Source organism: Sciurus vulgaris, assembly GCF_902686455.1.
Source record: "Sciurus vulgaris genome assembly, chromosome: 1".
Taxonomy (NCBI): Eukaryota; Metazoa; Chordata; class Mammalia; order Rodentia; family Sciuridae; genus Sciurus; species Sciurus vulgaris.
The window spans coordinates 82,524,542-82,539,221 of NC_136461.1; the positions used below are offsets into that span (position 1 = coordinate 82,524,542).

General features: G+C 41.9%; 1 protein-coding gene across 2 annotated transcripts in view; it reads left to right on the forward strand.

Moving 5' to 3' along the window:
- SLC44A3 (solute carrier family 44 member 3) overlaps positions 1–14,680 on the forward strand; it is a 77,633-nt gene that overhangs the window by 60,776 nt on the left and 2,177 nt on the right. The window contains exons 13-15 of one of the 2 annotated variants that reach the window (XM_079148224.1): positions 5,811–5,933; positions 10,751–10,888; positions 13,160–13,396. In XM_079148224.1, coding sequence (XP_079004350.1) covers positions 5,811–5,933; positions 10,751–10,888; positions 13,160–13,396 — 498 coding nt within the window. The remainder of the gene's footprint in view (positions 1–5,810; positions 5,934–10,750; positions 10,889–13,159; positions 13,397–14,680) is intronic. The other variant, XM_079148225.1, reaches the window with a different exon arrangement.

Sequence of the window (14,680 nt, forward strand, 5' to 3'; positions counted from 1 at the left end):
TCCATCAAGGTAAGAGCAGAGAAACTTGGTGAAGTACAAGGAACAAGAGGCTGCTGACCTCACTTAGTGCCTGCCCGCAGTGTCTAGCCTGGAGCTTGACTAAGGGACACCTTCCCTACATGTCTGGGGATTGACAGATGAATACCAGGCTCTGCATTTGCCTCAGCCCCAGCTCTGAGCACACACTGCCTACATGGCTCTTAGCATCTGCTAAGAGTAGCAGGGAGACCATAAAGAAAAAGGAGACTAGCTAAAAATAGCCGCCCTAGCTAGGTGTGGTGACACACGCCTATAATCTCAGAGACTCCGGAGGCTGAGGAGGGAGGATGGTAGGTTTGAGGTTAGACTCAGCAACTTAGAGAGACCCTGTCTCAAAATAAAAAAAGGGCTGGGGATGTATCAAGTGGTAGAACACTTGCCTAGCATGTATGAGGTCCTGGGTTCAACCCCCTGTACTGTGAAAATAAAAATAAAACAGAAAAAGAACAGCTGACCTTTCTTATTGAAGCTGTTTTAACCACACTTGAAACTACAAGGAAAGTTGATTTCTGAGCAGAAGTGCCAATGGAGAGAGGGAGCTAACGCGCAAAGTTCAGAAGTCAGTCTTTTGAGGTTCAAAAAGAAAACTCAATCATACCACAAAGCTACAGTAATTACTATGACGTATGGTCTTATTACATATATATACATGGAGAAAGAGAGAGAGAGAGAGAGAGAGAGAGAGAGAGAGAGAGAGAGAGAGAGAGAGCTTACGAGTATATAGAGCCCAGAAATAAAACCTTGCTATATATGGCCAAAGAGAACAAGACCACAGTGAGAAAAGGATAGTCTCTTCAATAAATAGCCTTCAGAAAAATTGATATTCACATGCAGAAAATTGAGATGGACCCTTACCTTACACCAGATGGAAAAATTAACTCACAATGGATTTAAGACCTGGAAGTATAAAACTAAAACTCCTTTTATAAAAAAGTGAGGGAAAGTGTCTAGACATTGGATTTGGCAGTGATTTCTTGATATAACACCAAAAACATAGGCAACAAAATAAGAAATAGGCAGATGGGTTTACATCAAAATTTAAAACTTTGGCAAAAGGAACCATTCACAGAGTGATCCACAGAGTGAAATGTCAACCTATGGTTTGGGAGAAAAGAATCATAAATCAAATATGATAAATGGTTAATGCCAGAATGTATAAGAAACTTCTACAACTCAACAACAAAAACCAAAAGTCCCATTTCTAAAATAGGCAAAGAAGTTGAAGAGACCTTTGTCTACAGAACTTACACAAATGGCCTCTGAGCACATGAAATGATATTTAGCATTACTAATCACTAGTGACATAAATCAAAACCACAAGATATCACCTCATACGCATCAAGATGGCCACTATCTAAAGACCAGGAAATAGCAAGTGTTGGTAAGGATGTGAAGTTGGAGCCCTCGTGCACTGTTGGTGGGAGTGTAATTGGTGTAGCTATTCTGGAACACGGTTCAGAAAATTTAAAATAGAACTGCCATGAAGGGAAAGGAGGTGAGGATGGGAATAGAAAAGACAGAATGAATCGGACATGACTTTCCCTTGTTCATATATGAATACATGATCATGAAACTCCACATCATGTTTGACCACAGCATGGGATCCTAATTAGAATGAATTTTACTCCTTGTACGTAGAATATGTCAAAATACACTCTACTGTCTTGTATATCTAAAAAGAACAAATTAGAAAATCTTTTTTGAAAATATTCAAAAAAGTAGAACTACCATATGATCCAGCAATCCTTCCTCTAGGTGTAGGACCACAAGAACTCAAAGCAGGTCTCAAAGAGGTATTCACACATCCATGTTCATCACAGCATTATTCACAAAAACCAACAAGTGGAAGCAACTCTCATCAACAGATGAATGGACAAAGAAAATGTGGTGTATACATATGGTAGAATATTATGCAACTTTAAAAAAGCAAATCTTATCCTATGCTATGGCACAAATGAAACTTGATGACATTAACAAATACTCTATGCATCCTCTGTTACAAAGTGTCTAAAGTAGTAAAAAATACAGAAACAGAAAGTAGAAAGGTGGTTGCCTAGGGCTGGGGGAATGAGTGTTTCATGGATATAGACTCTCAGGGTTGCAAAATGAAAAGGTTCTAGAGATCAACAGATGTGAATATCCTACTGAGCCTTTATACTTAAAAATGGTTAAAACAATGAATTTAATATTATACATTTACCACAATAAAAAGAAGAAAAGATATGTTATTATAGGAAATATCTTTTAAGCAAATTCATTTTTCTAATAAGAGGTTTTCACTGGAAGATGGACTAAGCTGTGGTTCCGAGCGATAGGTATTCCTGGCAACTGGTATGACCTTTTGATTTCATGATGGTTTGGATCTAGAATGTCCCCCAAAGGTTCTTTTAGGGAAGGGATTGCATTCTGAGAGCTCTGACCTCATCAGAGGATTATTCCACCGATGGATTCATAGCTGAATGGACTACTGGGGAAACTGTAGGAGGAAGGACCTGGTTAAAGAGAGTGGGTCCCTGGTGGTGTGGGTCCTTGGGCCCTTTATCTTGCCTTGCCTTCCCTCCCCCACCCTCTCTCTTTCCCCACTCCCTCTCTCTCTCTCTCTCTCTCTCTCTCTCTCTCTCTCTCTCTCTCTCTCACTGCTTCCTGGCCTCCATGAAGGAAGCAACTTTGGTCCCCAACGACCTTTCTGCCATGAAGTTCTTCTTATGCCAAAGCAATAAAACTAGTCAACCACAGACTGAAACCTCTGAACCCATGAGCCAAAATAAATCTTTCCTCCCTTAAGTTGATTTTCTCAGGTATTTTGTCACTGCAATGGAAAGTTAACAGATTTATTACCAGATTCTCAATAAATCTAAAAATGCCAGATTCTCTTAAGCCCTTCTCATGTGACTTAAAGAGGTCAGCTTTTGCTTTGCCAACCCCATGCCCACCAACAGTGTGATAGACTTGACTTAAAATGACTTCCCAAGATCATGAAATACATGAAAAATGTGAATATTCCCGTTTCTGCTGTCCATCTCTTTCTTATCTACTCCACAGTTCTGAGCTTCCAGTTAGAGATGCTCGACATTCTCTTAATCAAAGAACCAATCTTCTAAAGTCTATAAATACTGTGGCCATTTGTAGAGGTTTTACAATATGATAGTGACCATGTAAATATTTTTCACATGCTGTCTGAAGTTATCCTCTCAAGGACTCTGTGTGTTAGGTAGGTATTACCACCCCCCACCAGAGGCTGAAGAGCTTATCTAAGATGATAGCACTATTATGTGGTAATCTATGTGACTCCAAAAGCCATGGCCTCCAGCTTCATTGTGTTGGCTGGAATTCCTTGTCAAGGATAAGGGTCAGGAGGAGGAGACCAGTGGTCTTCGTTAACCAGGGACAAGTCCACCCGCGAGACTTCCTGATAAAGCTTGAAGTCAGTAACAGTACAAGCACTCCTCATCCTCAGCATTTCATGGCTCCACAGTTTAATTTTGCCTTACAAAAGACCAGGCCTCCCTTCTGGCTTGCTCATTTCCTCTACTCATTATGCACAAGTCAAATGAGATTAATGGATATGACAGCACTCTGTAACTGGGAGGGAGTTTATTGCACGTGGTCAGCACTTCTATGTGGTCCTGTATCCTAGGCCTGCAGAAACAGGCAGGGCATTCAGAATCATATAGTTCTGCTGCTCTGTCTGTTTGTCCTTCTTTCTGTCTGTGTACATTTGCAGAGGAATCTTGGGGTGAAGTCCAGGTGATGCTAGGAATGGTTATTTCCTGGTGGTGCTTAGGTATCAGAATGATTTTCTTATTTTATTCTTTGTCTCTGTGTTCCTCAACTTTTGATGATGAGCATGGAAATAATAAAGCCATTGTAAAAATTAAGCATAAAACAAATATTTATTTATTTATATTTTTATTTATTTTGGTACCAGGGATTTAACCTGGGGGCACTTAACCACTGAGCTACATCCCCAGCCCTTTTTATTTTGAGACAGATTCTTGCCAAGTTGCTTAGGGCCTCACTAAGTTGCTGAGGCTGGCTTTGAACTTGCAATCCTCCTGCCTCAGCCTCCTGAATCCCTGGGATTACAGACCAGCACCACTGCACGTGGCTAAAATACAAATTAAATTTTAAAAGAGCAAACTAGGCAGCACTGCCTTGCCCCTCACTTTGCAAGCAGTAGTAGTTCAGTGAACTCCTCCTTCCACCCACCTCCACCCTGGCCTGAAGGGACCAGCAGATTTCCCAGTCATCCATCTCATTGGACATTGGTTTGCAACCTCGGGACCAGTGAATTCCTGAAGGGCTCTGAAGGGTGGATGCCAGGCCCTAGAAGGCCCAGAGGCTTTTGTGCGCTGCCTAACTCCGCATGTGTTTGTGATAAAACCAGTTCGGAATGAAACCACTTTGGGATGGTTCCTGCAAGTTTTATTGTAGAGCCACAGAGGACCCTGGATATACAGGGGTGTAGCTGGACTCAGATTTCATGATTTCTTTCATTTGTGAGGAAAGTATGAATCTCAGTATGTTATTTGTTCATCATCCAGTTTCTCAGTTTGTTTTAATAGTTCTTGCTTTATTTTGAGTTAATAAATATCAGAACTCTGTTGGGAAGCCATCTGAAAAATAAAGCTGACTATTCATGGCATATGGTTTTGGCAAATACTTTCTCTCCTCTGTGGAAGGGAACTCTGTTTACCTTTTTGAAGAGTCAACAGAAACTCAGGTTCACAGTTCTGCCACCAAAAGAAGAAACCACTTCAGTTCAGGGTAAGGACTGTGGCTACGTTCAGCTGACATAGTACAGAAGGCTGAACTGTATAGCCTTTGGTTTTAACTTAGGGAGCAAAAAAATGTTCTTTCTATCTAAAAGCTGTGATTAACATTCTTGGAAACTCAATGTAAATTAAAGAGGTGATCTAGCTTTTCTGTTACCTAAAAGAACACTTAACTCTTTCATTTTTCTTCAGTGATTAGAATTTTCTGTAAAATGAGAATAGTAGTACTCATGTGATCATTTTACTCAACTGTGGTGACCAGAGAAAATCAAATAAAGCGATAATAGGAAGGGTGCCTGGTTCACTAAAAAGCACTTTACGAACACGAAGCATCTTTAACATAAGACTTTAGAGCTGGCAGACACCTTTGACAAGCCGTGAGACAGTGTACCCAAGAAGTGGCAAACTTACTGGAGGCCACTCAGTAAGTGTTTGAAGGCAACAGGATTGGAACCCAGTCTTTTTCCACCAAACCATCCTGCCTTGTTTTTTGCTTTTTGTACCAGTACATCTCATGAGAGCACCCCTTTATTATTCTGAACCTTTTGGAAGGAGAAGCACAAAGTATAGCCCAAAGTCTTTCTGGGATGGGTCCAGATGAATCAGGCCCACTTAGAGTAACCATGGTACCACACCAGTTGCATGCGTGTGACCAGGGTCATGCACTAGCATCTCTGTGCTTTTATTTCCCCAATTACCTATTGGCTGGGGTTGTTAAGAGGATTAAATGAGTTAATGCCTTCAGGCAGACACAACCTAGATGCTCATAGATGATATATATTCACACAATCACCATTTATTTACATATAGAAGTTGCACACCAATCTAGTGACTGAGAAAAACGTTAAAGTCCATAGGTACAAACCAGGAAGTTTCTGTCAGGTCTGTGCCAGGCCATTTAGAACATATGGCAAAGCATCTCCTAAGGTAGGGGTCTTGGGGAGCCAGACTACCGAGGAAGAACTACAGTAACTAATACTTCTGTTTTCTCCCCAGGTAAGAGCTGATTGTCTCTGGGCCTGGCCTTTGGCTCATGACTGCTACTGGGGCCAGAGTGCTCAGTGGACGTATGATCACAAATTTATCATAACTCCTCAGAGCCCTGTGGGTATTATGGAGGTACTTAGGGGCTCCCAAGGCTTGAGTGAGAATGAGCCTGGGGAAGCTGTGAAATCATGGCATGTTTATGTTTTTCTTCTGTTTCTGTCCACAGTCCCTGAGTCATGACTCCTATAACCCTTGTTATTTCCTTAGTGCCGTTGAGGCACTTCGGCCTCCGAGGCAGGCCTTACAAAGCAGTCTAAACCATCTCCTGCCCTCCTTTTACCTACTCCTTTTTCTTCCCAAGGCAGGCATCGAAACTCTGACCTCAAAATCTCTGACCTATTTTGTTTGATAGTAGATGATAAGACCCCTCTGTTGGGGCTCAGATAGGAAGTATCCCCCAAAAACTCATGTGTGAGAAAATGCAAGAATGTTCAGAGATGAAATGATTATATGACGAGAGCTGTAAACCAATCAGCAGATGATTGTGCTGATTAGATTGGTAACTGTAGGCAGGTGGAGTGTGGCTAAAGGAAGTAGGTCACCCGGGACATGCCTTTGAAACTTTCCTCCATGGGGCCCTTCCCCCATGATTCCTGCCTCACCTTGAGCCCAGAGCAATGGAGCCAGTCCTCTATGGACTGAAGCCTCTGAAACTGTGAGCCCCCAGTTAACTCTTCTTTCTCTGAGTTGTTCTTTTCTGTCACAGCAATGCAAAAGCTAACTAAAACATTCCCATTTCAGAAAAGGGTCCTGCCCCATACTGAGGGAGAAATGCTGAAGACTGAACAGGCAGGCTTGCTGGGCTTTCCTGCCCTATCTACTAGCGTTAGATCATACCCTTTGTGTTCACATTTCAATCATGCCTTTGCAATGCAGTTCCCATAAAAACCCAAAAGGGCAGAGTTTGGAAAACTTCCAGATGGTTCCTGGAGGGTGGGTGTGCCCTGAGAGGGCATGGAAACGCCATACCCCTTTTCCCAGACCTTGCCTTCTGCATTTCTTTGTCTGTATCCTTTTTTAATACCCTGTATAATAAACTTGTGAATGTAGTGTTTCCCTGAGTTCTGTGAGCCATAATTAATTTGATTCCAAATTAATTGGACCCAAAGAGGTGGTTGTGTTATGAGAATCCCAACTGATAGCCAGTTGGTCAGAGACACAGGTAAAATAACCTGGGGCTGGTGAATGGCATCTGAAGTGCACTAGGAGAAAAGGCTTGTGGGATTGAGTCCTCAACCTGTGACTCACAGAAGATGGTGACGAGGGACGTTCCCAGGGCAGCCTGGGAGAGCTTCCAGAAGCACAGTGTAAAAATCATGAGTCCCAAAACTTCTTGTTGCTCCCTCACTACATAAGGAGACCTTTCAGCCCCCCTGCACTGAGGTGTGGCTCGTGACTCTTCCAGATCCATTTCCCATTGCCCTCTTCTGCTGCACCTCACAGTGTCCGACAGGTGTGTTCACATTCACATGCACACCTGTCTCACTTGCTGGCTCCTGATGCTGCCTCACTCCCCGCCAGAGACAGCCAACACCAGGACCAGCTCCGGTGCCACATCCGTGAAATCCCCCCAATCCCTCCCCATGCCCTACTTCCCCCACCCCCAGCTTGTGGTGCTACTTCTTGCTGCTCTCGCCTTTGTCCTTCTCAGCAGCTTGGGACAGTCCCAAGTGGACAGTTTATGAAAGTCTGAGATCTGTTGTCCTGGACTCAGAGAAGTCTTAATTCCAGGCAAGGGAATGAGAATAGGGACCTCAATACTGTCATGGTGTGACATTGTCAAGTTTTAATAGCTTTCAATGTCAAGACACAGAAATATCCATGTTTTGTTTTGATTTGGGGTACTAGGGATTGAACCTAGGGGTGTTCTACCACTGAGCTACTTCCCCAGCCCTTTTTATCCTTTTATTTTGAGACCCGATCTTGTGAAGTTGCCCAGGCTGGACTTGAACTTGCAATCCTCCTGCCTCAGCCTCCTGGGTAGCTGGGATCACAGACGTGCCGTTCTGAGACGCTGAAGAAAGATACCCACTGAATTGTGTGTGGTAATACATTGGAAGCCAGAGATCACTATTGCCCCTTGCTTCCTTGCTCAAAGATGAGCCTTGGGGGTCTCCTGGCTAACTTTCATCACCAACACCGTGTGCTTGCAAGTCCTCACCACAGCCAGTTCCTCCCAGACATTATCAGGCTCTGCAGATGACCCTCATGCATGAACCCCCGGGTCTATATCCCAGGCACATACGAACACCCAGAACAGACCTATGATATGGAAACAAGCTCTGTCCCTCTTCCAGCTGCCTGACAAGGAAGCAGCTTCTCCTTGGAGTAAGTATGAATTAGCTAATGCTGAGCTGGCAGAAACATTCAGGCCATATCCTGCCTTGAGTGAGCCTTCCCTCCTCTACCTATTCATCCAGACATTAATTCTAGGTCTCTCTGTGGCACTCAGGGTTGAATCCTGTGTTAAAATGCTGGTGGTGTAGTAACGGCAGGAAGGCACATATAATTTCCTCATCAGAGTGGCTTTAATATCCTCTTTCAGAGGCACATGAGACATTAAAGGAAAGATAAATGGTTATGGGTCCCCAAAAATCTGTGGAGTCAACACATGCACGAGAAAGTACCACTTTAACCTTTAATCATGTTATCCAAGGAGCAAAATCTATTTTTATTGCTTATGAGCAATGGTACTAAATTGATTATAAGGCTGTGGGCTCCAGGAAAAGGAAGCTCCCACAAAAACTGCACCCCCCCCCCCCCAGGACTCAGGAAGTACACTGAGAACCTCTGTTCAGAGAGGGAACGTGAGGGGGTGGACAGGCTGGGGACAGAGCCAGAGAAAAAAGAGAGGAGGCAAGAGGCTTGTGGCACGGCGACCACACTGGCACTACCATCCTGGATCCCAGGAGTGTGAGGGAGGAAAGCTTGAGGATAAAGAAATCCAGGCCCTTCCCACACCTCCCCAGGGGCTCAGGGAGTTGCTCTGTGTCCCTGTTGTAGATGAGGTCATCTCTGGTGAGCGCATTTGGTAATTACAGCCTTTATCGCTCGCTTTCCATTGCCGGGTGCTTTGCTGAAGGCTTTATAGGGAACATATATGTCCTTTAATCCTCCCAGTCCCTTTGCAGGAGGTGCTCTCCCTCCCTTTATAGACCAGGAAAAGGAGGTCTCACCGAGACCAGCAGCTCCTCACTGGTGGAACTGGGCTTGAAACCCAGAGACAGTCTGGCTACAGAGCCTGTGCTTACCTCACCCACCAAGCTTTTAATAGCATTTTGGCCTAATGAAATCTGGTAGTGTAATGCCCAAAAGGTTAGAATAATAATAATAATAATAAACTTCTCTGTCTCACTGATTCAATAGGAATCTGAGGAAAATGCCCTTGATCTTTCTTGGTTTCCAATCGTAAAAGAATGAATATGCCACTCTTCACCCGCAGACCCCACTGTGTGTGTGCACATGCATGTGTGTTGCTATTGTTATTGTTGTTGTTTCTTTTGCAGTACTGAGGATTGAACCCAGGGCCTCACACGTGCTAGGCAAGCTCCTTACACTGAACTACATCCCCAGTCCTTTTCATTTGATTTTGAGTCAGGGTCTCATTATGTTGCCCAAGCTGTCCTGGAACTTGGGATTCTCCTGCCTCAGCCTCCAGAGTAGCTGGAATTACAGGCAGGTACCACCACTCCTGGTGTTTTGAGGATTAATGAATGGGCTATCAGGACTTGAGGAATCTTGGACGGTTGAAGATGTTTAGTTAAATCATGTATGCAGCTGGACATGGTGGTGCACACCTGAAATTCCAGCAACTCGAGGCCGAGGCAGGAGGATTCCCAAGTTCCAGGACAGTCTGGGCAACTTGTGCAGGGAATTGATCACTAGCCTTTGGCCTTTGAGAACCAAACATTCTTCTCTACTTGCTGCAGTGAAGAGGGAATTTGGTAAATTGGGGCAGTTAGTTCTATTTCCTTCATCCATACTAGTTATACCTCTCCCATCTCCTCTTCACTTTTTTCTCATTCCAATCTGCACCATTGGAGGCTGGAAAACAGCAGTGAACTCCAAAATGTTTTCCTTACAAGGTTCTGGAAGAGGGTTCCAAAGTGTTGATTTGTAAATTATGTGATAAAAAAATGTTCATGATTTATCCATGCCAAAAGAACTGACAGCCACTTAGGCAGGTGTAGTATTCTAGTGTGTTTTCCCAGGAAAGTTATAATTCTTATTGTGAACTGCAGTACCAAGTAGCATTTTGAAAGATTAAGAGAAAATGGTTGGGGCACGAGGGTTAAAATGATAGTAGAATGAATCAGACATTATTTCCCTATGTGCATATATGATTACAATACCTGTGTAACTCTACATCATGTGCAACCAGACGAATGAGAAGTTATACTCCATTCATGTATAATGTGTCAAAATGCATTCTACTGTCATGTATGACTAATTAGAACAAATAAAAAAGATATTATAAAAGAGAAAATGGTATCGAAATTAAATGTAGTCATAAGGGGAAGGAATTGTGGAAAATGGCCCCATAAATCTTCTTCTGAAACCTAAACTTCCTGTCCTGCCTTCACACTGTGCTGTGCCCTGAAGAGTAATTTATGCTTTATCAGTTGTTTCCATGTTTGTCATGGGACATTCAACCCACCATATGGACTGTATGTATTATCTTTTCCATTTACTGCTACTAAATGAAAATATTTTTTAACATAATCAGAAATTGAAAGTGACTTGGAAAATGAACTTATTTGTTAGGGGTAAAGATAATGGGTTTATGGTCGCCATCTTTCTGTACTTCCCCCATATTCTGTACTATCATTCTACTGTCTTTACAACAGTTTAATGAACCATTATATTTTAACTATTGTCTTTTGTTTCAGAATGCTTATACTGCAACTGCCATTAATGGGACAGATTTTTGTATATCAGCGAAAGATGCTCTCAAAATCGCATCCAAGAATTCAAGTCATTTTGCACCCATTAACTACTTTGGAGACTTCATGATTTTCCTAGGAAAGGTGAGATATCTTGACTAAGTAAAGAAACGTGAAATTCAAAAAATCGTTATGCAGCAATTTGAAAGGAAATGAATGTCTTATGTACTTGCTATAATGCTGTGCTTCATTATCTCATTTAATCCTCAATCTGCAAGGCACCCCTCTTTTGCAGATGATGAAACTAAGGATCCCACAATTGGTACAGCCAGAATTTTAATTCTATTCTTACTTTTTCACCTGTGACAGATTGTCTCTATCATTCTGATTCCCACTTTTTCAAGTCTACAAGGAAAATGCTGCTGACTTCAGCAAATAAGTATGTTTTGTGGGTTTGTTGTAAAAATACAGAAATAAGGGGGTTAAGGGACTAACTCAGTTGGTAGAATGCTTGCCTAGGTTCAATTCCCAGTACCACAAAAAAATTGTTTTAATGAAATGTACATTATTTAACAGCAATAATTCTTTAAATAAGGTAAATTGTTAATATCCTAAGCGCAGCCAAAGTTACATTTCTGTTGTCATCTGAATTTTTTAAAAAGGAATTTTATATAGTCTTGTGGAGTAAAGGAACATCTTATCACTCCAACATTTTATGGTGTAAAGGACGGGACGGAGCCCTGAGCTTGGACGCTGAACTTCAGTTTTCATACCTATCACATAATGATACCCATGCTCTGGGTTGTTGGGAATAGTCACAGAAATAACTATGAAAATGGCATAACAACCCTGCCCCTACTGCTCGGCCAATGCTTCGTTAGATTTTTCTGTGCAGCACAGTATGTCTCTTTCCATGTAATTTTCACTCACTGGGTCTAGTTCTAGTTGCCTGACTTCACTTCCTTTTGACTGCAGTTCAGATTCTTGACTACAGACAACCTGACTGGTACTTTCCAGCCCAAACTAAGCTCTCTGGTCTGCACATCTTCCAACCATTCCCTCCACATGTGACATGAATTCCTGTTTTCAGCAGTGCCCACAAGTGAACATGGTCCTGGTCACCAGTTGTGACCTGGCCAGTGCCCAATATGGGGACTATGCTCTTCATTTAAGATTTTGTCCTTCTGTGTATTTGGTGTATGTCTTTGTTATGTTACCATCATAGTTACCTGTTGGTAACCAGTTGTAACATGTGTGGCTTTCACAGGGGTGTTAATTGCATTTATTTTTAAAGCTCAGCAAGGCCCCAGAGATCTTTCATGTGACAATAGCAATAGAAGCACAGAATAATTATGCCTTTCAAATCAGCCAAAGTACAATGAACTCTGTAGCTGGATTGAATCCAGAAGCACCCTACTGATGAGCTATATCCTCAGCCCTTTTTATTTTGAGATAGGTCCTCATTAAGTTGACAAGGCTGGCCTCAAACTTGAGATCCTCCTGCCTCAGCCTTCCAAGTAGCTGGGATTACAGTCATATGCCACCACACTTGACCTTATAGTACTTAATGGATAATACTGTTTATATTACTAGCTTGGTAGGACTGTGGATGATATAGTTTCTATAACTACTTCCAAAAATTTTTGGAATGAGGTTTCATCATTTTTAATAGACTCTTTTTATTTTAGATTAGAATTCATTTTCTTATATTTTCTGTAAGAAACATACGACTGATGAGCTTTTAATAAATATGAGATAACCAGTGATTCTTTGGGGTTTTTTGTTTGTTTTGCCATGCCGATCAAATCCAGGGGCTTGCTTACAATTCCTTGTTTTTTTTTAGTGAAGGAGCATTTAGACATCCTTGATCAACAGGACCCTAGATGGACTCTTATATCAGTTAAGGAATTAAGTACACCATGACCTATAATTATATGCCTGGAAATATAATAATTGCATATCATAAAAGTCTGAAATAATACTATTCTCTCTCCATTTTAATACCTAGGGGATAAAACTAATAACTTATTAAATTACAGTGTACCCACTCATTGCACTGTTTAAAAATTGTGTTTATAAAAAAGCTCTCAAGTAGAAATGCTTATTGTGATATTAAGTGAAAAACCAGAATAAAAAATTTGAGATATTGTTATATCTGCATAAAGATTAGGCCTGGACAGAATGCCCATGTATTTATCTTCCTACCTACTCCAATTAACGATTTTGTTTTAATCATAGCTTTCATTTTTTTCTATTTCATTCTGCCAAATTTTCTGCCACCTCTTTATTAGCAGGGCACATCTGAATACAAATCATACACACAAAAATAATTACTTGTAACTGACAAAAAAAATCATTACTAAAATATTCTAACCAACCAATTTGTAATTTTCAACAAACTCTCATTTTGGACAGGTGTTGGTGGTGTGTTTCACTGTTTTTGGAGGACTGATGGCATTTAACTACAACCGTGTGCTCCAGGTGTGGACAATCCCTCTGTTTTTGGTCACCTTTTTTGCCTACTTAGTTGCTCATAGTTTTCTATCTGTGTTTGAAACTGTGCTGGATGCACTCTTCCTATGTTTTGCTGTTGATCTGGAAACAAATGATGGATCCTCAGAAAAGCCCTACTTAATGGACCAAGATTTTTTGGTAAGTGAACATTTCATTTTGTGTCGCAATCTCCATCCTCACAATCTCCAAAGGCTCACACACAAAGGAGGCTCACCGAGCCTCAGTTCTCTCCCAGAGGGCTCTGTGGGCTTCTGCCACCACATGGCCTATATGTCCAGAGTGAGATTTGGGCTCAGCTTTCCAAGGTTGAACCACCTCCCTTACTGAACACTTCTCCCTAGAGAAAAGTAAGTCTGACAACAATTAACACTGATCATATAGGCTCCTTAGTAGAAGCAGCACCTAGGGACCCTGGGTAGAAGGTGTTCTAGACGCAGTTGTAGTCCGAGTACCTTTCCTGCTAATGGCTTGGACTGGCCTCTTGAACAGTCTGGGAAGTTTAGCAATGATTGTTTTCTAAAACAGCTGTGTATCCCCCAATGTCACTCATACCCACTGCACTTTAGGGAGAGCAGGCTCCACTGTAGACGAACTGCCTTCTGTGCCAATATTGACAGATCTGCAGCCCTCGTGCACTTTATTAACCAAGGCACACCCTCTCCTCACCTCCCCCTCCCATGCTGCTTGTATCTGGAAATAGCAGGCAGCTGTTTCCAACAGCTCTTCACTACAGTTGTTGCTGGTTCGCCTTATCCTGTGTAGACAGGGATGTTTAACTGAACGTCCCATCCTTTTGTTGTCAAGGTCATGTGACATTTTAATAATTTTCTTTCCTTCTGTTGACATTAAACTTAGGCATTAAAGCCCTGTTAGCTTTCAATGGTGTTCAAAGCACTCAGTTCTACAGGCACTGAAGTTTAACAAGCACTTCTGTAGTTTTATAATTAACCTCAATTCTAATCCACATAAAATTTTTCCTTGTTTGACTTATTTGTATGTACTCTAAAGGAAATGCTTCTGATGATGGTATGAGGCTAGCTTTGTCTTCTTTTCCTAATTTATACTGTTCCAGTTAAACACTCACTTTGAGCCAGGCACAGTGTCACCTGTGGCACCTAGAAACTCGAAAGAGAGGCTGAGGCAGCAGGATCAGAAGTTTTGAGGCCAGCCTCAGCCAACTCGGAGGGCCCATCTCAAAAATAAAATAAGGGTGGGGATGTGGTTCAGTGGTAAGAGTTCACCTGGGTTGGATCCCTAGTATGGGGGTGGGGGATTACTTTGAAATCTACCCCTAAAATATTTTAATTCAACAGAGAAAACTTTAAGGATTCAGTTCTCCCAAATTTTATGGCAAGAACCCTAGAAAATGGTTACCAACAATGCAGATTCATCACTGGTCTCATTCATTCTTTTGTTTTTCAG